Consider the following 25027-nt stretch of genomic DNA (forward strand, 5'->3'; position numbering starts at 1 on the left):
TTGAATTCAGGGCTTTATTTACAAACTTTGCAAGGTTCCAACATCGTTTCAAATATAATACAGCTCCTTTAAAGGCTCTAACGTTCGACTTGGCTGCTATGAAGTAGGCCCGAAAGGAGTAGAGCCGATTTGTATAATAAAGCTCGTAATTTCGCGCCAAAATAGCAGACCAACTATATTAAAACAAATAATATTTCTACCGACAAGCGCAAGCAAAAGGGATGAAAAGTCCGGTCTTAGGGTACCACGGCGTCGCGGACAAGGCGCAACAGGAAATAACGGGCAAGAAAGAGAGAGAAAACGTCTTTTCTCATTCTTTCTTTCCCCACTCCACCCACCTCGCCTCTGACTGCCGTGACACCCTTGGCGCTGTTGAGTTTCCTGTAACCTGCGTACAGCCCAAGTACATATATTACACCACTGATTGACAGTTTATGACATACTGCTTGGCTGAGAAAAGTCGTGCTGTTTGTGCGGGAAGTGATGTAAAAGTATGACTGAGGCATACAAAAACCTCGGGTGCATGAGGAGAGCAGCACCGAAATGTCCCTGTAATGCTGGCCCATCCTCACTTGGTTAATGACAAGACAAAGGAATTGCCTTGCTGGTTGCACATGTCACCATTTTGGGGTACTGCGAGGAGCTTTGCTAACGTCTTTTATCTTGTGATCGACCCGAGACAGTCAGTGTAAGGTTGGATAAGCCTCGTTCAAAGACATCTCGAGGCTACGCGGCCTCCTATTCAATGACGTCACTTTTTGATTTCCCGCTTGCTCTGAATCCGAATGACTAGAGCTGGCCCAGGTGGGCGGGAGACCAAGGTTGGACGATGCTGGTGAGTGCAGCCAGAGGGTCATCGTCCGCTTTGCATATTTTACATCCTTTTTAATCTACAATAAGAACTCTTGCTATATAACCTTTATTTACAGAGAGGTCTCCAATTTGAGGCCTGCCTACAAGTTCATATTTTGAACTGGCCGAAGTTATCTGCAGCGGGAGCTTGCATGTCTTCCCTTAATGCACTGCGGTCTCTGAGCTTTGCGCTGAGTAGAGAGTGTTCTACCTGGAAACAGATATACGATCAAAACTGCTTACGTGGAATACAGTTCGGGAGGATAATAAGCAAATAGTAAAATGATAATAATTTATAGAAGGGCGGAGATAAGTAAATAAGCAGCGTAGAAAAGGAGAGAATTTGAACACGAGAAGTTTATTTCCATATCTCGGAGCGTCTTGTTTATATCCTGTTCATCAAAACAAACGAAAGGAACAAGCATCGAGAAACTTTTTTTTCTCAATAACTACAGGCCGTGTACGCTCCGAATAGTTTGCGCGCGCGTGCCATTTATTCCCGCCAAGACCACAGACATCCCGTCATGTTCACTTACCACTCCGATCCTGACCTCCATCTGTTGTACCTCCTGCTTGAGCCGCGTCAGAGACTGCTTAATTCTGACCAGCGGTCCAGCGTCAGTCATGTTGGTTCCTCGCTCATCCATCTGCGCCTTGACTGATTCAAGTTCCTCGGTTATCTGCAAACAGAGCACGTGACGCGTTTATTGTTATGATGATGTCAGGTTCGTGTCTAGAGGACGGATCCGTGCCCCATTCTGCTCATGTGACGAGATTAGAACGACTCCGGTAGACCCCTTCGTTGGTATATTTGAGAAGAAGGTTAATTATATGGGTGTTTTTGGATAGCAAAAAATTAGATGGATCTAGTGACCTATTACCAGAGCTAAGGATAGCAATTTGAACTTACAGTAACTGATCCGTGGTCAGTGAATTTCTACTCTGGACCCCACCCTGCCTTTTTTCTAGATACGCCTTTGAATGTAACAAATCTATGATCACGCGAATAGTGAACAAAAGTGACGGAGAGACTCAAGACTAGTATGGAAATTTTGGAAATATGTAAAGCAACAAAAGAGAACCAAGTCATACAATAAGAAATATAGATCCTTGCGACCTGAGATATGGGATATTTGAGTTCAGAGATACTGACCTGTGCCATGGAATAGTTGAGTTCAGAGATACTGACCTGTGCCATTGAATAGTTGAGTTCAGAGATACTGACCTGTGCCATGGAATAGTTGAGTTCAGAGATACTGACCTGTGCCATGGAATAGTTGAGTTCAGAGATACTGACCTGTGCCATGGAATAGTTGAGTTCAGAGATACTGACCTGTGCCATGGAATAGTTGAATTCAGAGATACTGACCTGTGCCATGGAATAGTTGAGTTCAGAGATACTGACCTGTGCCATGGAATAGTTGAGTTCAGAGATACTGACCTGTGTCATGGAATAGCTGAGTTCAGAGATACTGACCTGTGCCATGGAATAGTTGAGTTCAGAGATACTGACCTGTGCCAAGGACCTGGTGAGTTCTGTCACTCCTCCACTGCCTTGCTTGTATCGTTCCTTAATCTGTGGAAAATAATGCCGTTATTGATACATCCTGCTCGGCATATCTGGGTTCGTAAGAAAACACGGCGGGCAGCAACCATCTAACAATTACTGTATCTTCTTTGTGGAGGTTTACCCTTACCTGATGAAAGTAGACAATCTTCTCAATCACTCTGGCCCAAAAAAGAGGCCAGTTTCATATAAAGTAGAGTTAAAATAAAACTCCCCCTATCCCAGTTGCCATCTGTCGTGTCCAGAATCTTATTTGCTTATTAAGTTTTTTTGTGGATCCGTGCACCAAATGTGCATACCCATATAATTTTTCAAATATGACAATTTTGAGAGTAACAGTGTTAAAATAAATAAAAAAACAGCGCGGGTTGCTTTGTAAAAACGTCTCAAAATAAAAAAATATATAATGAGCCTTGGTGTTCTGTTTATAAAAAAGGATTAAAATTAGTTATCAAAACTTGACTTGTTTCTTAGGTATATCTTTACCTCTGCTGCACTGTCTTGCAATCCACGGTACTCTAGCAGTAGGTGCTCAAGCTGTCAAAAAGATAATACAAGACTATAAAGCCCAATTTTTAAAAAACAAATACTGAGAAGATTATATGAAAATAGAATGGAAGGGAGGTGCTCATAAAGCATGCCCAAAAGGGCTCATACATGTGTTGCTTGCATCCTGTTTGGTTTTCATGTAAGAAGAGAAAAAAAAGGAGATTGAGGGAAAGGTATTCTTGATTCCAAGAGATTTGCATTATTACCTGGTTGTTTACATATTTCTCCCGACTTGCTATCTTTTCCAAAGTACGACTGATCTCTTGATGTAGCTTGTCAAGATGGCCCTGAAAATATCAGTTGACAATAAATAGGTTGAGTAAAAAAATATCGAAACTTGTCAATTAAGATGAAAGGTATCTTCAGATTTTCATGGAAACAAGTACGCTGATGTGAATCTTAAAATACTTAAATTCATAATGCTGTAAGTTCATGTCAGTTCATGTTTCTGTCTTACCCTAGTTTCATTTAAAGATGACTTAATTCCTTCACTGTGCTGCTGCATTTGTTCATAGTGGGTTCTCCAGTCCTGGTAAAAACACAATTAAATTGTTACTACAACAAACTTTCTTTTTTTTTTCAAAGAGAATATTCAGAGGTGTAAAAAGGTCTCTGTGACCAATGTTTTATTGATTAAAATTAATTTATCAAACGAATGTTTAAGGCTAATTTCTAAAATACATTATATGGGAGTGCATAGGGTACATTTTTTGTAGTAATAAATTTTGGAAGTGGATTATCGGCCCTCTGCCCAACCCCTAACCTGGAGGACCAGGGGATCACTCTTAGTCTGGTCCCTACCTGTCAACCTGTTCGGCATTGGTACCGACCAGGAGCATAAGCTCCAGCCGACAAGCTCTAAGGTTCATTTGAACACGCAAACCACACCACCACTATAAAGTGATGATCCCTTCGTTGCATAGGGCTTATGTATGTGCCTTATAGGCACTAGGAGGACAGGTAACAGCACAGGGTACAGTACATGCACACCCCCTTTGGTCATCAAAGTAATGAGCAGTCAATGCTTTATAGACAGGGCTTCTGGAATTACACGCTTGTGCGGAAGCGCGTAATTTGGCTTTCTCCGCGCAATCTGCGTAAACCACAAATTTCCGCGTAATCCCGCGTAATTTGGCTAAATTTTGAAAGACAAAACATTTTAGTGCACAGCTGATGTGTTCTTTTAGGGTTTTTACCTCTATTTCTCGTAAAAAAGGGATATATTCTTTGTAAGAGTGCGATATTTCGAACTGAATTTCGAAAACAAATAAAATGACTAGACTTTTTTAATTGGCTGGTGGCTAGAAGCCAATGAAAACTCGCCTAAAATATTTTCGCGCATAATAATTAACCTTTTCAAGTTATTTCGTGCTTTCTTTCGGTACAAAATGTAGTTTGGGCGTAACAGTTGATATTCCGTGTAATTTAGCGTGTAATTCAGTAAAGAATTCTGCAAAATTTTGATTTTTTAAGAAACATGTATTGCAAAATCCTGCGTAATATAGCGCGTAATTTAGCAAAGATTCCCGCGTAATTTTGAGTTTTTTTCCGCGTAATTCCAGAAGCCCTGTATAGAGACTGTTATAATGCTTAAGCTAAAACAGACGGACATGAATGATGTTTGAAAGGTATACCTTACCTTGTTATCTGTACGTATGTGAACTTTGAGTAAGGGAAGAACTCTCTCAACCTCCAGCTTCCATTCGGCAGCGTCAACATTTGACTCCATCACTGAGTCAGGCTTGTGTGACTCTGATGAATCCTAATCACATAACGCATATGATTGAAGAAATCATTAATGGAAGAATCGCAGCATACAGCTTTTATTTGAGAAAATAGCTGTTGTAGCGCATGCATTCTTTTAGGGTTAAACTAGTAGCATTCCTTTTCTATTTGTGGATATTTTTAGTGATGTGATAATGTTAATACTAGTTGTACCTCTATAAGTGGCCATCCGCGAACTGTAACAAATAAATTCTTATAAGAGGTTGCTGTTTAATTCAGGTTTGTTTCACTATCAAGACTATCATACTGCCATAAAAATATTTTGTGAATGTGAAAAAAAATCTTGTGGGCTACCTATAGTACAGTACTACTAGTAGTAGTTGGTTTTTATATGGAGGATAACAAAAAGTGCACTATCAGTGATTTCCCATCACTTACTCTGAAGTTGTTCTGCTCCTTCAGTCCAGTTAGGTCAAGGTAGCTATCATCTTCTTCAATTTCAGCTTGATCATCAACCTTTACCAATTTAAAAAAAAAAAACAATAGCTTTGCTTGTGCCCTCTCAAAGGTCCGAGTTTAGTTTTGTGTTTTTCAATATTTGTTTTTCATTTGTATTTCATGCCTCCTCCCCTCTGCGATTTTTCTTTACACTTATTATAACTGTACTAATTACCCACAATAGCCAAACAAACAACTTAACATTTTAAAATCTGTAAAAAATATAGCCCTTACTATTTTGCATAGAATATTATATAAAATATTATAATATTCTGCATAAATATTAAGAGAAAGTCTCTGCAATAATGGTCTCTACCTCTAGTTCCTCTTCGACTTTATTAATGGTGACCTCTGATTCATCATCTTCCATTGTCTCCTCTTCGAACTCCTCCTCTGGGTGTACAGGTCTGGAAAAAGAGACAAAATTAATCAACAGAAACCTAACTCAAAAGTGTATAACTTAATAAGGCGACTTGCACTATGAAATCACTTGACTTTTAGGGTGGCAAACAAGAGTTCCTGACAGAGATGAGTGTGCCCTTCCTTTTCTTTTTTGCTCTTTAATAAGTTCCACCACATATATTTGGAATGCAATACTTTGTTGACATTTGTCCATGACCTTCTTTTAGATCATCCTCAAAGATGAGGAGCAAATTTATAGGGTGCGAAAGGGCTAGAGTATGCTTGATATCACAAAATATTCACTCTAAGCTCACCTTTTCCATCCAAACCTCTTTGCTTTAAGGGCTTCATCACAAAGTTTGTCAATACAATAACAGACCTGAAAGAGAAAAAGTACACTCAAATCTAGTGGGTAAACAACAGATGTGTCATGGTCATGGACAGACAATGAGGGCCACGGTATACTTACCTTATGCTATTGGCTGACAACTGAGTGACAATTGAGATTATTAATTACTTTGCACAGAGGATGAAGTCTCCTCCCAGGATCGGTGGCCAAACAAAAAGTTTGTTTTCTCAACTCTGCCACCCATAAAAAAATAATACAAAAGCTGGCAAAGCTAAACTACAAAACACATACGGTAAGGTCTGACTGTCAACACTATAAGTCCAGTGAAGTGTCAAACCCTTGATAACCCTGAATGAAGTCTTCATTTAAATGCAGCAGAAGAGAAGCACAACATCATCCATACCTGTTCTCCTGACCCCGTCTTAAGTTTAGCAGGTGGAAAGTCTGTTTGAATACCCTGGAAGCAAACCAACAAGCTTATTACTCTGCATAATAAGGGTCTTCCAATTCAAGTGAAAGATAGCGATTGATGGTAATCCAGGGTTCAAAATAGCAGCCGGCTGCTGGAGATAGCTGGCTGTTTTCTGGTCTTTGCCTGCATTTTTTTTCTATATTCCCCCCTTATATTTTGACTATGCAGGCCTTTTTTTTCACTAAAATCCACAAAGTCGGCAAACTAGCAGATTGAAAAAAAATTATTTTGAACCCTGTAATCACAGCCAGTCATCTAGACTGGAGGAAACACTTATTATTTTTTAAGTAAAAGGGCAAACTCTTGAATGGCAGCAACACACTTGGATATAACAATAAAGTCACAATAAAAATATGTACTCACCATCTTTTTTAACTCATCAAGAATATTTGAGATGGTGGCATTGGGGTCATCATACTAAGAGAGGATAAAAAACTATAAAAACCTGTAACATGGATTACATAGGGAGCTTGCACTAACAGATCATGTTAATTTTTGGGTGGCAAACTTGTGTGCTCCAGGCTTTTAGCAGTGAGATTACAACAACAAAAACAACCTTAGCTAGTAGTCTGCGAAGCAAGCATTTGAAGATGGAGATTTTTTTAGGTTTTGGGCACACAGAAAATGGGGCCAAACATTTTCTACTATGTAAAAAAGATAATAAAAAATAATATTGCTGTTGTATGTAGCTATATCTAAGCATCAAAAACAGAAAAAAATACCTCCTGAGGTTGTTCAAAATTCTTGCCACGCTGGTTGAGTAACCATGCAGCAAGCGATGTGAATGTAAAGAACTGTTCACCTGGGTTGGTAGATAGGGCAAAGTAGTGCCTAAACATATCATAAATAGATGTAATTAGCAAACGTACACTGTAATATGCAGAGCTTGGGAAGGAAGATATTTGTAAAAAAAAAATATCACCCTAATTACATGTTAATAATGGTTGGTGTTAAAATGCAACTGGAAGTTGTTAGTGGCTGGTAACACTTGGTTAATATAATTACCGTAAAATATGTAGTTAATACCCCCATTTTACATCCATCATAAATAGATGCAATTAGCAAATGTACACTCTGTAATATGCAAAGCTTTGCAAGGAAGATATTTGTAAAAAAAAATTCCCACCCTAATTCATCATTTTACATCATAAATAGATGCAATTAGCAAATGTACATTGTACTATGCAAAGCTTTATAAGGAAGATATTTGTACAAAATACTCACCCTAATTACATGAACAATTGTTGGTGTTAACATGCAACGGGAAGTTGTTAGTGGCTGGTAGCACTTGGTTAATGTAATTACCGTAAAATATGTAGTTAAGATCCACAGTTTACATCCTATTTGAGGTTGCTAAAATCAAGGTATATATTACCTACTAATATTCCCTAAAATGACATGGGCTATGTGCACTGAGTTGGTGCCTATTTGCATAACACTCATGTGAGCGTTGCATTAAGGCGCTGAGCGTTGCCCTGAGCGTTGACCTAGCGTTGACCTAAGCATTGCCCTTAGCGTTGCCCAGAGCGTTGACCTGCTCAAGGCAACGCTAAGGTCAATGCTCAGGGCAATGTTAGGGTAAAAATGAGAATAGCATGTTGACATTTCAGTATGTCGCTCTTTTTTTTTAACCTAATAAAACTATGAGTTGCCTCCAAGCTGTTTGTATTGGGATATCAAAGTACACCTCATGTGCACTCTATCTGCTGAGTATAAAGGCTTATAAGGGTTTACTTTGTTGGCTTATTTGTAGTTTATTTTCAGGTACTTTTTTCTTGGGTGAAAAATGGACATTTAGTCATCATCACATAATTTCTTTTTTTAAATTGATCATTCTTGAATAAACACAAGCCACAACAAGAAACTATGACCCTTGTGCATTGAGGCAGTATGAATTTTGGTACATAATATCGCTTATTTTGGAATATAAAAGATTTAATCGTTTACTAATTTGGAAAACGTTACACGCAAATTTTCTATTTTCTCACGTTGTATGATATTTTCGGCAACTCTAAAACAAGTATTGCAAAACTGAAGTTACACTTTTATTTCTTCGTCAAAGGCCTATCTACATGCCAAATTTTAGCCAAAAAGAATGTCTCGTTATTTTATAAAAGACAAAATAGTTGTATTGTTTTTCGGAGCACTTAAATGGGTACCAACTCCGTGCCCATAGCCCATGGCTATGGACTAGTATTGCTGTAGGTGTACATTTATAGTTGGTATATAATAATAGCAGTATAGTTGTGCATGCCCCCCCCCTCCCCCACCCAGGAGGATCAAATAGGTAAGTAAATATACATTTTCCCTCCAGTCATCAGGATTTATAACAGCTTACAGCATGGGATGTTGCCATGAGACTTCTCATGTTGCCAATATAGTAGCTAAATGATTTAAATTACATCATCTATATGACTTAATAAAAATAACCTTCAAGCAGATCCATTTTTAAATTATACAAACAACCATGGCTCTTTCAAGTGCCATAACAGTTACAGCTTACGGTTGAATATAAACTACCTTTTTATATGTTTTCAGGTAGCAATCCCCATATCTGAAGAGCATAAAGTTGTATTGTTATACGCCAGATTAAGCATTACCTTGTAAGTGGTCTGAAGCCGAGAGGTTTGCAGAATTCTGCATCGTACTCGAGAAGCTTTAGCTTCTCTAACAAGTCTTCCATGGTGCCAACAGTTGACATGTAACTCAATGATTCTTCGCCTCCTCTACGCCCGTCACCCTCCATCTTTAATACACAACCCTTTTTAGGATAATTTGCCGGAGTTTTTAGGCCAAAAAGCGATATAAACGGTGAAAATTCAACGAAATATTGTGTTCATCATTTGCTTTCCAGTTGCCATGTTTTTTCGTTTCGAGGGAATCTGCCTCGCTTTCATACTTTCCACAGGGGCCCCAAAACAGTTATCAAAAAAATACTTCTATTTCCTCAATATAAGAAAAAGTATTGATTTACTTAAAGTTGTTAGTTTTAAAAAGTGCTAAACGTATTTTTTCTTAAATATTTGTTGATAATTTTACCAAAATATGAAATGAATTTCTATTTGCATTATACAGTTACCTATCTCTGCGCCTGCGATAAGAAACACAGAAAAACAAAATGGCGGACGAAGAAATAAAAACTGTCAAACAACTTATAGCAGAAAAAGATGCCATAGAGCAAGAAATTAAAGAGTTTCAAGATGTCCTGGCTTCTGTAAGAATTAATACTTTAGTTATTTCTATATTGGGTTACACTGGTATTCGATTTAGCTATTTTTTTTTATAAAACTTTAGCAAAAAAACGTGGGAATGGAGGAAAACTTGATTGATGCGGAGGGCTACCCAAGGGATGATATCGATGTGTACACCGTCAGAATAGCGAGGAATAGAATTATTTGTGAGTAAAATCAATCATAGTTTCCTTTTCTGCATGTTCTGCATAATATTCTTAAAGAAATGAGAATTCTCCACAAACTTGATCATTTTGCTGACTCACTCTTTCCCAAGGTCTACAGAATGATCACAAGGCGAAAATGAAAGAAATCGAGGAAGGCCTTCATAAAGTGCATGCAAAAGCAAAGGAAAACAAAAGGGAGAATGAAACAGGACAGGCTTCTACTGGTAATTTTGAAAAACTCAATGAAGATAGTTGTCCAATTGACATCTTGTCTTGTGCGTGGGTATTGTCAACTAAATTAAACGCCTTCGCTAGATGTATATGAAGTATGACTTATGTGTACAGATGAAATCCATACCCTTCTTCCTCCAGTGAAAATTAAGATGATTTCTATGAAAAGGAAACTATTTTGCTGTGCCATCAGGAATAGTGCATTTCACTACTGTATGTAGTGCAAAACAAACTTGGGCAATTTGAACAGTCAAATTAGGCTATCATATGTATGTTTGAGCTATCTCCCTTCTCATGATTCAGCTTCAGTACTTGTCATCTGTATTAGAGTATAAGACACTCCCTGTGTAAATCTCCTTATGGTATTTCAAAGGCCCAACCCTTTTTTATTATGAATTTGGTTATCATTTTGGGCAGGACTGGCAATGTCTGAATTGGTGCAGTTATTTTATTTATTAATTTATTTTTTTATTTTTCGATATCTCCTAGAAAGCAGAGATGTTAATCTAACACCATTCCTGAGAGTGGAATCAGTTACTCCCCACTCACCAGCCGCCAAAGCGGTAAGGTTTTTAATATCTGTGTTTTAGCAAATGTAAAGCAAGTGTAGTTTAGACCATAAGTATTCCTGTTGTATTCCAGACTAGAGATTTTCATCCCCCAATCACAAAGATTCATTTACATAATTTCCTTTTGAATCCCTGAGCGTGCAAAATGAATATTTTTTTTTCTGAATTTTCATTTGTTTGTTTTTTTTGGTCTAGGGCCTTGAGGTTGGTGATAACATTCTCAAATTTGGTTCCTTGAGTGCCCAGAATTTTCAAGGGCTGCAGAATATTGCCTCAGTTGTACAACATTCTAAAGGGGTAAGTATGTTTTTTTTTTATTTTGACGACATTTTATTTATTGAAAACCCATTGAAGATGTAATGAAGGAGAGATGATACAAGATGATACATAGATATGGAATTTTGTCTTGAGTACTTCTATCTTCTGTACTTAACAGTAGTTACCTCCATGCACACTAGTGCTCACCACTTCGCAAAATGCAAATTCCTTCCCCATGTGGTGAATTCTATTGCTAAATACGTTCGCCACAGTGATGAATGCCTGTTTACTATACTCGTGAATTTTGAATCATGATCTTTCAGCTTGAAATCATGAAAATCGCAAATTGGAAAAACACAGGCCAAAAATGAACTCTTCCTCATTTTGCGCCATTTCCTAGTTCCGGGTAGCATAATATTTTCACGAATAGAATAATTCTTGACAATCTCCAGTTACTATTGGTTACCATATTGTTACTATATTTCGCGGCCATTTAATTTCGATAAAAAAGCATCGTCATATCTCGCGAGATTTTGCAATTTGGGTTCAAAATCATTTTCAATTTCCCAAAAATGTCAAAAACGCATTTCTCCGAGAATTTGATTAAACAAATTAAAAGCACACACAACACGGTCTTTTCCATTGATACATAATTCTACTTTGAGGAGGATGGGGGCATTTATATCTGACCCTATTGCCACAGCTCTGGCATGATTGTGTAGCCTTTTTTTTATTATTGGTTTGTTTGTTGATTTTTGTAGATACCATTACATGTCACAATACAAAGGGAGGACAAAAGAAAGAATATAAGTCTGACTCCAAATACTTGGCCAGGAAAAGGCTTGCTAGGGTAGGGACAGTTTGAACACTTTCATTTGTATATAAAATGTTCGTAATGTGTTATCCATTATTCAGGTCTTTACTGTTTTTGTGTCACAATCTAAAGGCATATTTAGCTGCCTTTTTATCTTTAATACAATTGGCCTGTTTGTTACTCGTGTGTGATTATTGTACATGAGTAATCAGACACACAGAGACGTCAGTGAAAATACTCACAAAACAACATACCACTCCAATACTATGATGATTCCTTTCTTCAGACACCACCAGATTAGTGTTTAGCCTATAGGGCTTATGTGTTATAGCAACCCCTTAAGAGGAAGATACTTGGAATAACTATAGCTGATGATAAAAGCACAAGCTGATACCAAGATTTCTAGAAACACAGACAAACCTGTGATTGTCTAAGAATAAGAATAGATGCATATACTTGTTGTCTGGACTTATCATTATTTTCCTTATTTCAGATGCCATATTGTTCCAATCAAGTGAGAAGAAAAGAAACAAAGATTACAATAAAGAAATGATGCCCCTTTTTTCTGTCTTATCTAATTTCTTCTCGTCTTCCCCCCTTCATTTCAAGAGGTCAGCTCAGGCATGCTTGGAGGGCATTCACACCTCTTGACCACCCAAACGGGGCAGGGGGGGGGGGGTATTTCTTACTGGTTTTTTTTCAAATATCATACTTTTTTCCATATGGTGTCTTTGACTGCATATCCCTCCCCCTACCCTAAGAATCCTGGCTACGCCCCTGTCATCCCTGTGTAAGGTGATTAAACAAAATGACAATTTTTGACCCTTGGAAAAGTTTATACAATTAGGCTATAAATATATATTATGGGGGCCGACGGGTGGCAAGCACTGCCTCATACATCTGTGCAGGGGGTTGCGTATGCTAGCAACCCCCTTGGAAGCCTCAAAATTAATAAATAAATAAAGCGCGAGTTCGACTCCAGTTGTCCCCTTCAAGGGTAAATTTAATGGATCTAGTGACCTATTTACCAGAGTCGAGAATGCAATTTGTTAACTTAATCTGTGGTCAGAAAACTACTACTCTGGTAAATAACTACCCTGCGTTTTTCTCTGGCACGCACCTGGTGTGCCTTATATATAAGAATAAAGAGTAATCTTTATCATCAACCTTAATACTGTGATTTTACTATAACGAAATAAGAAATAATTCAATTCATCTGAGACGCTACAAAACCTTGTTTAAAAACGTTTTTCAGATTTTAGTATTTTACAGAAAATGTTCCGGCACCTTTTATCAGATTATGAATACAAATGACTTGTATTATGTTATATCCGACTTGTATCTTGCTTCTTAGTTTGCCATTATGATAGGTATCATAAGTTTTTCATGGATGAAAAGCTTTAATATAGAAACACGACATATTTATGCCTACAACATTTACCACTAAAACTTTTGTTTTAAAGTTCCAAATTTTACATTATTTTTTTTTGTGATTTTGCTTATTTAATTAATTTTCAGGTCATTAGCGATATAAAAGCTATGTTAAGGGAGTTTGCTATTTTGGATATTTATTATAACGTTTATAGAAACGGGCGAGGCTTGCAAAAAAATAGACGCGTACTTAAGGGCTTCCAACACCTAAGCGATATACAATTATAAAAAAAAGGGTAAATACAAAAAGCCCAAATTGTCGTGTTCGTGAACCAGAAGAATAAATACTGGTAATCGTTGTGCCCTGAAGAATCTTTATAAAGACGAAAATTTGGCAGAGTCGATTACCAGTTTTTGGTGTATTGTATAAAATAAACGGATAAATACAAAAAGCCCAAACAGTCGTTTTAGTGAACCAGAAGAATAAATACAATACACCAAAAAATTTTCGTCGAATTCCAGTTTTTGGTGTATTGTATAAAATTAACGGAATACACTTCAACGAGAAAATGAATTGGTTTAGCTTTAGCTAGAATTTATACTAGGGGTTTTACTTTTTCACCTCGAAAACCACTGGATGATCATAGGATTCGGAGAGTTTTGCTTAATTAATTTAGTTTCAGGCCGTTTGCGATATAATGGCTATGTTAAGGGGGGAGGGGTAGCCATATAAAATTATGAAAATAACGAAATAAACATCAACGAGAACCTAAATTGGGCGGAAATAGGAAGTGTCTTTATTCTAGCTTGAGCTAGACTTTATTCTAGAGGTGTACTTTTTTTAGTCCATGGTATTCGGAGAGTTTTGCGTAATCTATTCACAAAGTACTTACGTCAGAAAAAGTCATAATGCGCTACTAAGTAATTTGAAACGCATTTTGTAGGAAAAGCAGCCTTTTTTTGTTTTAATGCGCTTTTGTCATGCTTTTATCCAATTTTAATTCTGCTGAGAAAGCGGGTTGGATTCAACTGATTGCTTACATCCACATGTAGTAACTATTCACAGTGCTATTCCAAATCTCAATTCATGCGGTATCATATGACTTCGCACGGGACAAATAAGAGGGCTGTAATGAAACTAATAAATAGTTGATTTGTTAACGCCAACTTTGCATTTTTTAGTGATTGACAGTACCTTGAAACTCAACTCTTTGAGATTAAAATGATCGTTATTTTTTTAAATATTAATTAAAACTAAGAAATAAGGGAGATTGCATTATCTCTTTTGTTGCTAATTTACTACTTTGTCTAAGATTCTGACACTAAGGATTTCTGTTCTTCTAACCTCTAAAAAAAGCGATTATAACTACTCTATACTATAATTATTTTAACTGTCGTTTTTTTAAAGCCTGTATATTATCTCCCAACAATTTCTTGCGTCCTCTTGCTTATATTTTCCTGCTTCCGAGAAATACTCCTCGTATCTTATGGGTTGATATTTTTTAATCACAATTCAGCACTATGGAAAGGCAGGTATCTTTTTTGGGTGCTTTTATTCCTTGTTGGTCAAATTCTCTAAGGCGTGGACGCTGTAGATGACACCCAAGTTGCTAAAACACTTTCAAATTTTAGAATAGCATTTTCTTTTCTTTTTTTGGGTTTCCTTTTAGGGTATTTTAATACGTAAACGTATTCCTAGGGTTTCTTTGACGAGCATCCCAGCCCTAAGTTACTTCTGGTCTAGGCAAATCGTCAACATCATCATTATCTCTCTTTGCAGGAATATCTATCGGCTTCACTTTTCTCTTCTTCAGACTAAGCTTTTCACAAAACCCTAACACTTGCTGAAAAGCTCTCCTATACTCCGTATTTCTCGCAGCGTAAATCCAAGGGTTAAAAGCCGATGAACTGAATGACACCAGAGCGCCCCAGAACCAAGCGCGGATGATTTTCAGTTTAAGGCATTCATCTGGAGTCAAGAGCTGTATCGCAGAGATTATCATACTAGGCAGGGCAAAAACTAAATAAAGGCCTATTATAATTCCGATTGTGTATGCTGCTTTGCGATTCTTCTTTGCCCTTTTGATTGCCTCCTCGTTTGATCTTGTAGTTCCACCTACCGAATTTTCAGTCATTTCGATTTGACGACTCTGCCTTTTGGCTACCTTGAAGATCTTGTAATAGCAATAAGCAATGATAGTAAAAGGGATGGTATAGCATATTACGGACACAGCTATCCATAAATAAGGCAACATTAGCGGGTCCGAAATGGTGAAGCGAAGTGCAGAAAAGGCGAGCGAAAAAATCCAGATAAAAGTGATTAATATGATGCATCGTTTTTTGGTGACAATCTCAAGATAACGGAAAACATTTGTCACCGCAACATATCTATCCACGCTTACGGCTGCCAAGTTAAACGTGGTAGTTACCAAAGTCTGCACTGACATAAATTCCGTGAATATCGTCAAAAAGTGATTGTTTTCCCAAATATTCAGTCCACTTTTTGCCACCCAAAGTGGGTTGATAATAAATCCTACCGAAAGATCGGCGGCTGCCAAAGAAGCAATGAAATAGTTAGAGGTTGAGTGGAGAGACGAAGTGCGCCATATGGCTATGAGAACAATTGCGTTTCCCGCAGTAGAAAACACAGCCAAAATTGTGTTCAAAATTGTCAGAACAATTGCCACAACTGGATCTAGTTCGCCTGAGCAATCCTCCATTTTAAACTGAGCTGATTCAGTTAAGAGATATATTGATAGCTGAAAAGCAGGTGTCCTTATTCACATTGACAGGCTCTCCCAATCGTTTTTCCTGTTAAGTATTTTTTGCTGTATTGTCTTCAGCCCAGTAGTTGCTACCTTTTGAAACAAAGCCAAGCTGTATAAAGCAGATGATTTCCTATCCTTTTTTATGTTTAATGCCACGGATTGCCCCTCTCTTTTGTCTTTATACTTCTTTTTTATGCTCTTGTTATGACACAATCTTGTTTTAATGACATGAAATAGATTGGGAAATTATCTATATTTCACATAACTTGTACTTCGTTGTCCAGCTCTTCTTCCCTTGTTCAGCTTCTTTTCTGTTTTGTTGCTTGGTTTCAGGTTTCTTCTCTCGGTGGGAGCCGGATGTATGGACGGTGCAGTTTTATATTCAAATTCCTTTGAGTCCTTTGGATGTGTGAAAATGTCTTCGGCGCCCTCACTCACCAATTCAGCAAACAAATTAACCCTTAGCCTTCCTCTATTTGTTTCGCGGTTTTAAATGAATTATATTTCCTTTTATTGTAATTTTGAGGCCTCCTTAACGCTCATAAAAGCAACTAGTTACTGGAAGCTCCTGAAGGCGTGAAATATTCCGAAAGGTCATTGGCTACTCATGATGACTGACATCCTACTGTTTATTTTTTTTCTAAAACTAATTATACAAACCATTTCTTTATTATAGATCGTGATTTCTGTCTTTTTTTTTAGTTTTCCGCAGTTTTCTTGCTGTCATGGTGTCAAGGGGTAAATCATATTTTTCGAGTAAAAATTTTATATTTGAAGACAAGTCAAATTTGGGAGATTTGAAATTAAACTTCTGGATAAACATTCGTGTACAGCTGGGTTTATTTCTGTCGCCATTTCTATTCCAATTCTCTTAAACAATATCAACTAACTTTGTAAATAGGTGCTTGAGTAATTATGCACCTAACATCCAAATGTGAGAATACAGCGAAAAAAAGTGTGAAATTATTGCGATGTTTTTGGAATAATGAAGATAAAGACTAATTTCTTCTGGGGTTTGGGCTCTCTGCTTTGACTTAACGACTTTATCAATCATGTGATTAAAGGACAAAAAGAAGACTAATTGTTTTAAGTTTAACTTCAGCGTTTCATATTGTTTTGTTACCAAGGCTATACTTTTGAATCTTGCTGAATTACCGGACATCAATAAAAAAGATGTTCTTTTTACTTGTTTACTTGTTTATCTTGTAAAAAAAAAAAAAGACTTTAGGCGATGTGTATGTCCTGGTTTCAGAACTTCTTACGTCCCTACTCTGTGACGATCTAACCGTTTCATGGTTTCTTTTATCTCAGATTGGTTAACAGACAAGCAAAACTAACCCTCTAACCCTTCTCAGTTCCCTAGTGTCGCATGTCTGAAAACAGAATCTCGTGGCTTTGGAAACCAATGAAAAAAAAACATAAATTGCTCGCTATTACAAGCTGCACATTAAAAAAAATGCAAATTTAAGAAGCTTGTAAATATTTGAAAATATGCGTTTTAGTGTGGACACAGGTGTCGCGATCTATATTGCACCAAAAAAGTGTGCGCAAATGCGCGAGTAAAATGATGTTGCAACCGGAAGTGACGACGCTAAGAACATGAGAATTGGCATTAAAATATTAATTAAATCGACCTAAATGAATAAATGTCCCTGCGAGCAAATAGGAGAATATTTGTGCAAAGGGACTGAATGAGATTCCTCTGATCATTCTGGCTTGAAAATCTTTTGGCCTTTGGCCCGATAAAGACATTAGGCTAACCAGATACCATCGTCTAAACGTTGGTCCAAAAGACGCCAGTTGTAAATGACTCCAGATTTAATCCACTTTAATGAGGAGGATTTTCCATAGTTAAATATTGCTTAGGTAGATCTCAATTTTACTTAGAAATGTAATTAAGACTTAGAACATGTTAGAATTCACATACAGCGTTACTTCTAATAAGCGCAGCGACCAATTTTTGAACAGCATTCAGGTCACACTGCATTTTGTACTTTGTATGATGTGTTTCTATGTATTTGCTTTTCTGATGAACAAGAAACCCTTTCATTAGGGAAGTCACCACTATTTTAATATCGTACATGTTTTGTTTATTAGTTGCTGCTTTCGTGCGATCCCTCTCCATCAAAATTCAAGTTGGGCGTCGTATAACATTTTTGTCCCCCCCCCCAACGTTAGAACAAGAAACCCTTTCATGAGAGAAGTCACCACTATTTTAATGTCGTACATGTTTTGTTTATTAGTCGCTGCTTTCGTGCGATCCCTCTCCATCAAAATTCAAGTTGAGCGTCATGTAACATTTTTGTTCCCCCGCAACGTTAGAATTAACATTTCTCATTTCCATTATTTTTTTGCTTTGACTGATGCAGCTTGGTTTGTTTGGGTTTACAAGAAAAGGAGACATAATTACGCCTTTACTTTCACTGTTCAATCATCCTAGATTTCCAAAATTTCAAAATGTTTATTTTGAAATTATAAATTAAATTAAAAACACGAACATGTATGATCACAGTTTATTGGATCTGTGACATGACATTTATGAGTATAATTTTCTTTTAATCGGAAGTTATACACCATTATACGACTCTCGGGGCTGTAATCGTAGCATACTCATTTCAAAGCGTGCGCTTGTTCAGCGGGTTGTTCAGGGGTTGCAAATGTTCCGAAGGAAGGTGCACGGAAACTTGCTCAGCTTGCGCGCAGGCAAATACCTACACAAGGTAGCCCAAGTTCTTTATTTGTGACTATTATCAGTTGATCTTACGGTAAACATTTTATAAAAACACAAAAAGTGGAAAAATTACCTAAAAACAAAAAGAAAAATGTAGTTTAATATTGCGTTTATCCTTACATTTTGCGTGTTTTCTGGCTTTACTTGGCAGGACGGAGTAAATGTAAACACTAAACACAATATTAACTACATTTTTCTTTTCGACAAGCTATTTTTTTTTCACTTTTTTGTTTTTCGAGCAATTTTTACCGTAAGATCAATAGGGACAAATAGAGAGCTTGGGTTACCTGTGATACCTTATAAAAAAAAAAGGTCCACAGACCATTTCAATCCAAAAAGATTATTTTATAGGGAAAGCAATTAGTTCTGAAAAGCATCATGCACTTCAATTCTCATATCCGTTTTTTTTTCCAGAAAGATATAGAGCCTACTTCATTAAAGGTTAGAAAAACGCAAGTAAAACTCAAATTGTTGGCTCTATTTCGACACTGGCCCTTTACAAAAAAAATCTACATTAATAACTGCATGCTCCTCGGATGTGTTTGCGTTCTAAATACGTGCGTATTCCACGGGTTTTTAGGCTTAGTAGATTAGGCAGGAGCGCCTTAATTGTTTCGGCCAAGCAGCTTATTTTAACTACCATGTAAAAGGCTCAAAGTCACATGTACTCGTCCTATCCCTCATGGGGTATAATTTACCCAAGTTCTATCTATATTTCAGGTCTGTTAGGGAAGGGTCAGGGAATTTAAGCAACGACGACTGCAACGCGAACGGCGACGGCAGAAAACAATTGAAATTCAAAGAGCCAGACATGAAATGTGCTTGAAATGGATTCTGTCTGATACATTTCAGCCGTTTTTCTTCAAACTACAACGTGAAAACTCCAAGTTTCACGGCGAGGACGGGAACGTGTGCGCTGAAAACTATCGATTGGGGGAGGGCCTCAATATTTGATACAGGTTTTAGAGGAAGGCCTTATTTTTGGAACAGGTATTCTGATAAATTTCCGAGCCTCCTAAAAGTCTGGCATTTCAAAATTTTTCTGGGGAGAACATCAGACCCCCAACAAAATAGATAAATGTGATTTGCCTTCTGCTTGCATTTTAATGACTTTCGTTTGGCTGGCGTGAAAATCATCATCTCCATCAATGAAATTACAAATTTTGATTCATTTCCCCCTTACTAACTTTTCAGATTGGTGGTATAAAAAGATATGTAAATGAGATTTCAGTTGGGAATGATCGAATGATGCTGCTTTTATTTATGTTCTAAAAATAATAATCATTTCATATATTTAGAAAATGGCGAAATTTTTTGAACACCATCCGGGACAAACTCTGGCAAGGCTCATCTTCAGTGATTTGGTCAACTGGAGAGACCACAGCCACCAAGTGCTGTGATTTAAACAAAAAACTCTATGATTATTGTCTCTGTATGATTCCCATTTTGGTGGAGTCCCAGATACTGTACAGCAATTTATGTTTTATTATTATTATTTAGAAGTTAGAATTATCACTACATTTCTGGTTTAAGACTATTCCTGAGGTAAGAAATAGGTAAGTTGCTAAAAGGTGTAACATGAGGAATTTATCATTCACTAGCTGCTTGCATCATTACCACTGATACATTTCAAGTTTGAACCATATCCCACTACTTCAGCACAGCAAACAAATCTATATTATGTGCGACCTGCTCTCTCTAGTTGGTCATCCTCCAATAAATATGCTGGTTTGTACTCATTTGAGTTAACTCGAAGCACAGGGTTGGGCCTTGTGTTATGGGAGCTCCCCAGAGATGTATACCCATTGTCGTAGAGAGTGCAGTAAGGAACCTTGCAGTGCAAGAGTATGGACCAGACATCCTGGTGATTCCAGTCCAGGATTGGGTTGATCCTCAAGTACTCAGGCCATCCTTGGTCTGTCCAGGAAAATGTGTGGAGCTTCTCAGTAAATGGGTCATGCCGACGAGTACCCATTAGTATGGCCTTAATGTTGGGGTGAGATTTTTTAAGTTCTTCCAAAGCTGGCTTGATTTTTCCACTCATACAAATAAGATTAAGATTGTACAATCTTGTTGTTTCCTCTACAAAATTCTCAGCTTCTTTGAATGGTGAGTCATGACGGACATATAATGCATTGATCTTTGGTACCTCAGCCATGCTTTGTGCTACGGCAGCATACATAATATAGAGCAAAACAGTACAGTCTTTCCCTCCATTGAAACTAATACACAGCTCGTCTAGCCTGAACAGCTTGAGAGATTCCTGTATCACAGCCCATGCCCCCTTCAAGCAGGCACCAAGGCTAGAGGTATCTGTTGGGGCTAACAGAGGATAGACAGGTGATACATCAGGGCATGGTGGTGCATCATCCTCACTGGTTGTTCCTGGACAACAAACAAATGATTATCAACAATTGATTTTCATATTTATGTTGTGGGGAAGGGGTCTTAGAGGTGAGCCCCCTCCCAAACCTACATGCCTGTGATTGGATCAATTTGGGTTTGGAGTATTGGTAATATCTAATTTGAATATCATGCAATACATGAATAATAGTGAATGCTACCCAATGGTTTGAGAAACATGTGCAATTCAAAAATGGTCCTAATATTTTTGAAAATATGTGAAAATTCAGAATTGGTTAAAGGAAATCAAAATTTTCTGTATTGTGCCCCTTTTATTCAGACATAGAAAATATCTTACTGTTTTGTAAGTGCTGAAACATATGTTTTTTGTTTCTGTTTTTTATAGTGCAAGTCGCCTATTGCAAGAACAACGAACCTCCATGATTATTCAGCCCCTCAACTTTCTGTACACAGGCTGGGGGCATCTGTGTCAAGAGATACTGACAAGCGTCATGCAGCTTTGCCTGTGACTCTGATTCTACAGTTAGCTTGACATGCCAGCCGGCATTTGTACACTCTGGGTATGACCCTATAGAAACACTTTCCTTGAATCGTTGGACAACATTGTCTAAAATATGAGCTACCTCAGCCCCATCAGAAGATAGAAATATTGTGCACAGATAAAATTTGCTTGAATCAGGGTGTAATAGTAGGTTTCCAATAATCGGAAAGTCTTTTTGGACAACTTCCGGGATTCCAGGAAGCACAAAAACGTTTTTGATGGATAGTATTGGAAAGGGGTGCTTCAGCCGGTCTTTATCATAGTGGAGTTTAGCAGAGGGTGGGAGATGGCACATTTTTAGATGAGCGGAATTCAGGGACGATCTCTCAACTCGGTAGATCTTCGCAATAACCTCTGCTAGCTCTTCATTTGGGACGAGGCTTTCTCCAAACGCTTTTGCAATGCCTGAAATAGTCACGTCATCATGCGTAGGGCCAATGCCACCGGTAGTTATCACAAAATCGTATTTCTTCGAGAACTCTTCTATTTCTTTGATTATCTCAAACTCGTGGTCTGATATCACGGAAATTTTGGGAACTTTAATTCCTAGACACCAAAGCTTCTTGGCAAGGAATGAAGAGTTGCTGTCTTGAGTGTGCCCTTTCAAAATCTCGTCTCCGATTATGATAATCCCGCAACTTTTCGCCACGTTAACTTTCACATTATCCGCCATGTTGTAAATGTGCTGCATTCGCTCAGCATCATGGTCAGCATTCAGCAAATGGGCCCAGTGTGGGAAACCTGTGGAAAAAGATGTCCGTTGTTTGCCACAGGTCGTCACGTTCTCTTGTCTCGTAAGTGAAGAAACGAGAAAAAAAATCTCGAAAGAAACCGTTGTTAGCTGTTTCTAAGTGCTTTTTAAAAGGAATCCCCATATTTATAGAGGGTATTTTAAGAGCACGCTGACATTTTGACACTTATAAAAAAGTTTTCATTTTCATTTTTTATACACGTGTTATTAATAGTAAACAATGAAATTCTTTATGTTTTTTGTGAGTGGAAAAGAAGGGGTTTTTGTTCTCGCTTGTTTTGCATTTATTGGACCAATAAATTATGACAAAGGTAATTTATTAAAAGTCGATTGTTTTTACAGTCACGTGACCTCTGATAGCAACGAAGTCAAACAACATGGCGGTCGACTGCTTCTTGTTGCTAAAGAAGAGTAAAGAAATTCGGCCTGGCCAGATGTAAAAAACCTAAAAAATCTGTATGACCTATAATTCATTCAAAGCAGGTATGTCACTATATACAACTGTGATTTTAGTGTCAAACACTTACCCTATAGAATATCATTTGGCTCGAAAATCTGTTGTTTTTACGCGCGAATTCTGAATGTTGACTTGACTTTATGAGGTTTCTCCGCCTTTTCGGGTCGTCTTGACAAGATATTTGGCCATCACTTCTAGAAAAAAATACGTGCTGTTAAAATTAACGCTAACTGTATTTTGAAATGCATAACTTTCTTAAAGTCACTGGTGTAATGTGTATTTAAACTGGTGCGAATTATAAGTACTGGAAGAAAATCCTGTTTTTGACAAACACGAACAAACAGCAATTTTAATATTTCATATTATGCTTAATGAGTATAAACAAACAGTTTACATTTTACACGAGTATATATTTCCTATTATTATAGTTATTATTACTACTATTATTATAGTTTTATTGAGAATGAATATGGTATGAATTAGTTTATGATCTTAATGATAAGTGCAAAGTTTTCTTAAACTATTCTTAAGATAATATTCATTGAACCATTTTAAAGTCTAACATAAAAAAGTACTTTTAGGCTTTTATGTACCAACTGCAGCCACCAAGTTATTCACTGTACTTTATACTAAAGAACCCTGTTTTTTGTACATAATATACAACGTCTGTTATTCATGCAAATAGTTATATATGAAATACATAAAATGATGGTTGAAGGCTTTCATAGAAAGTGCTCAATACTCGAAAGTAGAGCGGTGTATAGTGTTGGTTTGAGAAAAATACAAACTACATAGGTTTCCCTACAGGCCTGTTTCGTGGTTGCCCACTCATCAGGGGATTTAATGAGAATATTCCTACCATCGTATATATACTATTAACATTGAAATTTACATAATAATAGACTATTAACTAAAACTAAATAGCTAAAACTATCAGTCTATTATTATGTAAATTTCAATGTTAATAGTATATATACGATGGTAGGAATATTCTCATTAAATCCCCTGATGAGTGGGCAACCACGAAACAGGCCTGTAGGGAAACCTATGTAGTTTGTATTTTTCTCAAACCAACACTATGAAATACATATGTATTTTACTTATACTTTTTTCAGCATAGAAAAAAATTCTATCATCATGGAACTGGATGAGAGGTTGCGATGGATAGAGACACGAGTGACATCATCACTCAAGCCAAGAGCAGAGGAGCTTAAGTTCTTATTCACAAATGAAGCTTGCAGGATCGCAATGTTTGAGTTCTGCAATAATGAAGAGGTCAAGAATTTGTACATATATTCATCTGCCCCTGCAGGAAAAGGACTGATGGCGTCCCTTATCCCACCACAAACAATCAGGGAGAAAGCTACACTGTTTGTTAAGTCTCACTCTGCTGGGAAACTTACTCGTGATAATATTATGGATGAAGTGTCATTTGAAGACTGTTCTAATAAGCCCTTAAGCCATCTTGGCATTCTGACAAGGGATGTCTATTTGCCTTTGTTAAGCATAGAAATGGGTGGAAGCGTCAGTTCTGATAAGCTTATGGACTTGTTGCATCGACTTGTTGCAAACATTGAGGTCATGGAGGGCTCATTGAAGGTGAGTAGCTTACTATCTCGTTATCATAGTCTATAGCAAAAGGCAACCCATCTGAATACCCTTTTAGTCAAATTGTTGGCAGCATATCAGGTCTTACTAAAGGCTGATTAGATAGCACGATTAAGTTGTATCCGACCTGTCTATGACATGTCTTAAATCTGAATTACACACTACTACTCGAGCATCGACTCAAGTTGAAGAGGGGTCATAAGCAAGTCACATACGACTAACTCGTGCTGTCTAAATGAGGCTTAACGGTTTTTGCAACAGGTGTTACTGCAAGCTGCCAGTTTTTATCCAAAAATGTGTAGGCCACCTTTTTGCTTTCATATTAGGAAACATCTTTTCCTACACACTAGACTGAATTGCATCCTCAAATGCACTTTTCCCTTGAAGGATCAAGTTGTTCTTCCACTGCCATCAATTGAGGTTCTTTCTGAGGCTGCAGCATACAGCAGTCGTAGACCAGTTGTAATTCATGTACTTGAGACCACAGTCATTAGTTGGATCAAACTGATTAAGGTACAGTCAAGCCCCATGTACATTAACAATATGAGCATGATTCGGTATTGCCAGCACAAGCAACAAGATGATAGCTTTTGTGCCAAACTAAACTATAAGTTTGTTTATAAATGTGCCAGATGTTTATGTAAACCAAGGAGCTTCCAGTTGCAATGTTTGTTTTCATCTTGATGATCAAATTAAAGTACTTGGTCAGGTTGGCAAATATAACTGTTTTGTTGTGAATTTAAAGCCTTGCCA

At 37.4% G+C, this 25027-nt stretch overlaps 5 protein-coding genes across 7 annotated transcripts in view; 2 read left to right on the forward strand and 3 right to left on the reverse strand.

Annotated features, from left to right (window-relative positions):
- On the reverse strand, nt 1-9305 carry LOC5515417 (intraflagellar transport protein 57 homolog). Its single transcript, XM_001635480.3, has 14 exons — nt 9015-9305; nt 7137-7245; nt 6778-6831; nt 6346-6399; nt 5908-5972; nt 5508-5598; nt 5132-5209; nt 4608-4730; nt 3426-3497; nt 3175-3255; nt 2906-2956; nt 2366-2428; nt 1389-1532; nt 1-1063 (listed from the first exon to the last, which is right to left on the reverse strand). The coding sequence occupies exons 1-14, from the start codon at nt 9158-9160 to the stop codon at nt 962-964; spliced, it is 1233 nt and encodes a 410-aa protein (XP_001635530.3). The 5' UTR covers nt 9161-9305; the 3' UTR covers nt 1-961.
- Nucleotides 9306-9489: 184 nt separating this feature from the next.
- LOC5515461 (26S proteasome non-ATPase regulatory subunit 9) lies at nt 9490-12245 on the forward strand. Its single transcript, XM_001635542.3, has 7 exons — nt 9490-9628; nt 9709-9811; nt 9922-10035; nt 10532-10605; nt 10807-10908; nt 11631-11719; nt 12177-12245. Exons 1-7 carry the CDS (start codon nt 9533-9535, stop codon nt 12199-12201), a joined length of 603 nt encoding a protein of 200 aa, XP_001635592.2. The 5' UTR covers nt 9490-9532; the 3' UTR covers nt 12202-12245.
- A 1583-nt stretch (nt 12246-13828) lies between these two features.
- LOC5515416 (tyramine/octopamine receptor) lies at nt 13829-16410 on the reverse strand. The gene has a single exon (XM_032385140.2). The coding sequence runs from the start codon at nt 15772-15774 to the stop codon at nt 14779-14781; it is 996 nt and encodes a 331-aa protein (XP_032241031.2). The 5' UTR covers nt 15775-16410; the 3' UTR covers nt 13829-14778.
- A 3605-nt stretch (nt 16411-20015) lies between these two features.
- On the reverse strand, nt 20016-22149 carry LOC5515460 (FAD synthase). 2 transcript variants are annotated; one of them, XR_007313841.1, is made up of 3 exons: nt 21333-22149; nt 20155-20938; nt 20016-20124 (listed from the first exon to the last, which is right to left on the reverse strand). XR_007313841.1 is itself a non-coding variant. In XM_032385048.2 (2 exons), exons 1-2 carry the CDS (start codon nt 22147-22149, stop codon nt 20232-20234), a joined length of 1524 nt encoding a protein of 507 aa, XP_032240939.2. In that variant the 3' UTR covers nt 20016-20231. The 2 variants fall into 2 exon arrangements, 1 of the variants encoding a protein (XP_032240939.2); XM_032385048.2 differs by having other exon boundaries at nt 20016-20938.
- Nucleotides 21373-25027, forward strand: part of LOC5515459 (dynein beta chain, flagellar outer arm-like) — a 76083-nt gene continuing 72428 nt past the window's right edge. Inside the window, exons 1-4 of one of the 2 annotated variants that reach the window (XM_048733039.1) lie at nt 21373-21477; nt 22552-22692; nt 23782-24265; nt 24662-24787. In XM_048733039.1, coding sequence (XP_048588996.1) covers nt 23804-24265; nt 24662-24787 — 588 coding nt within the window. In that variant the 5' untranslated portion in view covers nt 21373-21477; nt 22552-22692; nt 23782-23803. Of the gene's footprint in view, nt 21478-22159; nt 22253-22551; nt 22693-23781; nt 24266-24661; nt 24788-25027 lie in introns of those variants that run through there. The other variant, XM_048733038.1, reaches the window with a different exon arrangement.

The sequence above is a fragment of the Nematostella vectensis genome, chromosome 9 (assembly GCF_932526225.1).
Source record: "Nematostella vectensis chromosome 9, jaNemVect1.1, whole genome shotgun sequence".
NCBI lineage: Eukaryota > Metazoa > Cnidaria > Anthozoa > Actiniaria > Edwardsiidae > Nematostella > Nematostella vectensis.

Coding starts and splice junctions, on each gene's coding strand:
- LOC5515417 (XM_001635480.3), bottom strand. CDS start 9,160: ATGGAGGGTGACGGGCGTAGAGGAGGCGAAGAATCATTGAGTTACATG. Junction 3,256..3,425: donor CATCTTTAAATGAAACTAGG/GTAAGACAGAAA, acceptor TGATATTTTCAG/GGCCATCTTGACAAGCTACA. Junction 2,429..2,905: donor TGCAAGACAGTGCAGCAGAG/GTAAAGATATAC, acceptor TATTTTCCACAG/ATTAAGGAACGATACAAGCA.
- LOC5515461 (XM_001635542.3), top strand. CDS start 9,533: ATGGCGGACGAAGAAATAAAAACTGTCAAACAACTTATAGCAGAAAAA. Junction 9,812..9,921: donor AGCGAGGAATAGAATTATTT/GTGAGTAAAATC, acceptor CTCTTTCCCAAG/GTCTACAGAATGATCACAAG. Junction 10,909..11,630: donor TTGTACAACATTCTAAAGGG/GTAAGTATGTTT, acceptor TGATTTTTGTAG/ATACCATTACATGTCACAAT.
- LOC5515416 (XM_032385140.2), bottom strand. CDS start 15,774: ATGGAGGATTGCTCAGGCGAACTAGATCCAGTTGTGGCAATTGTTCTG.
- LOC5515460 (XM_032385048.2), bottom strand. CDS start 22,149: ATGCAGCACATTTACAACATGGCGGATAATGTGAAAGTTAACGTGGCG. Junction 20,939..21,332: donor GGGGCTGAATAATCATGGAG/GTTCGTTGTTCT, acceptor TTTGTTGTCCAG/GAACAACCAGTGAGGATGAT.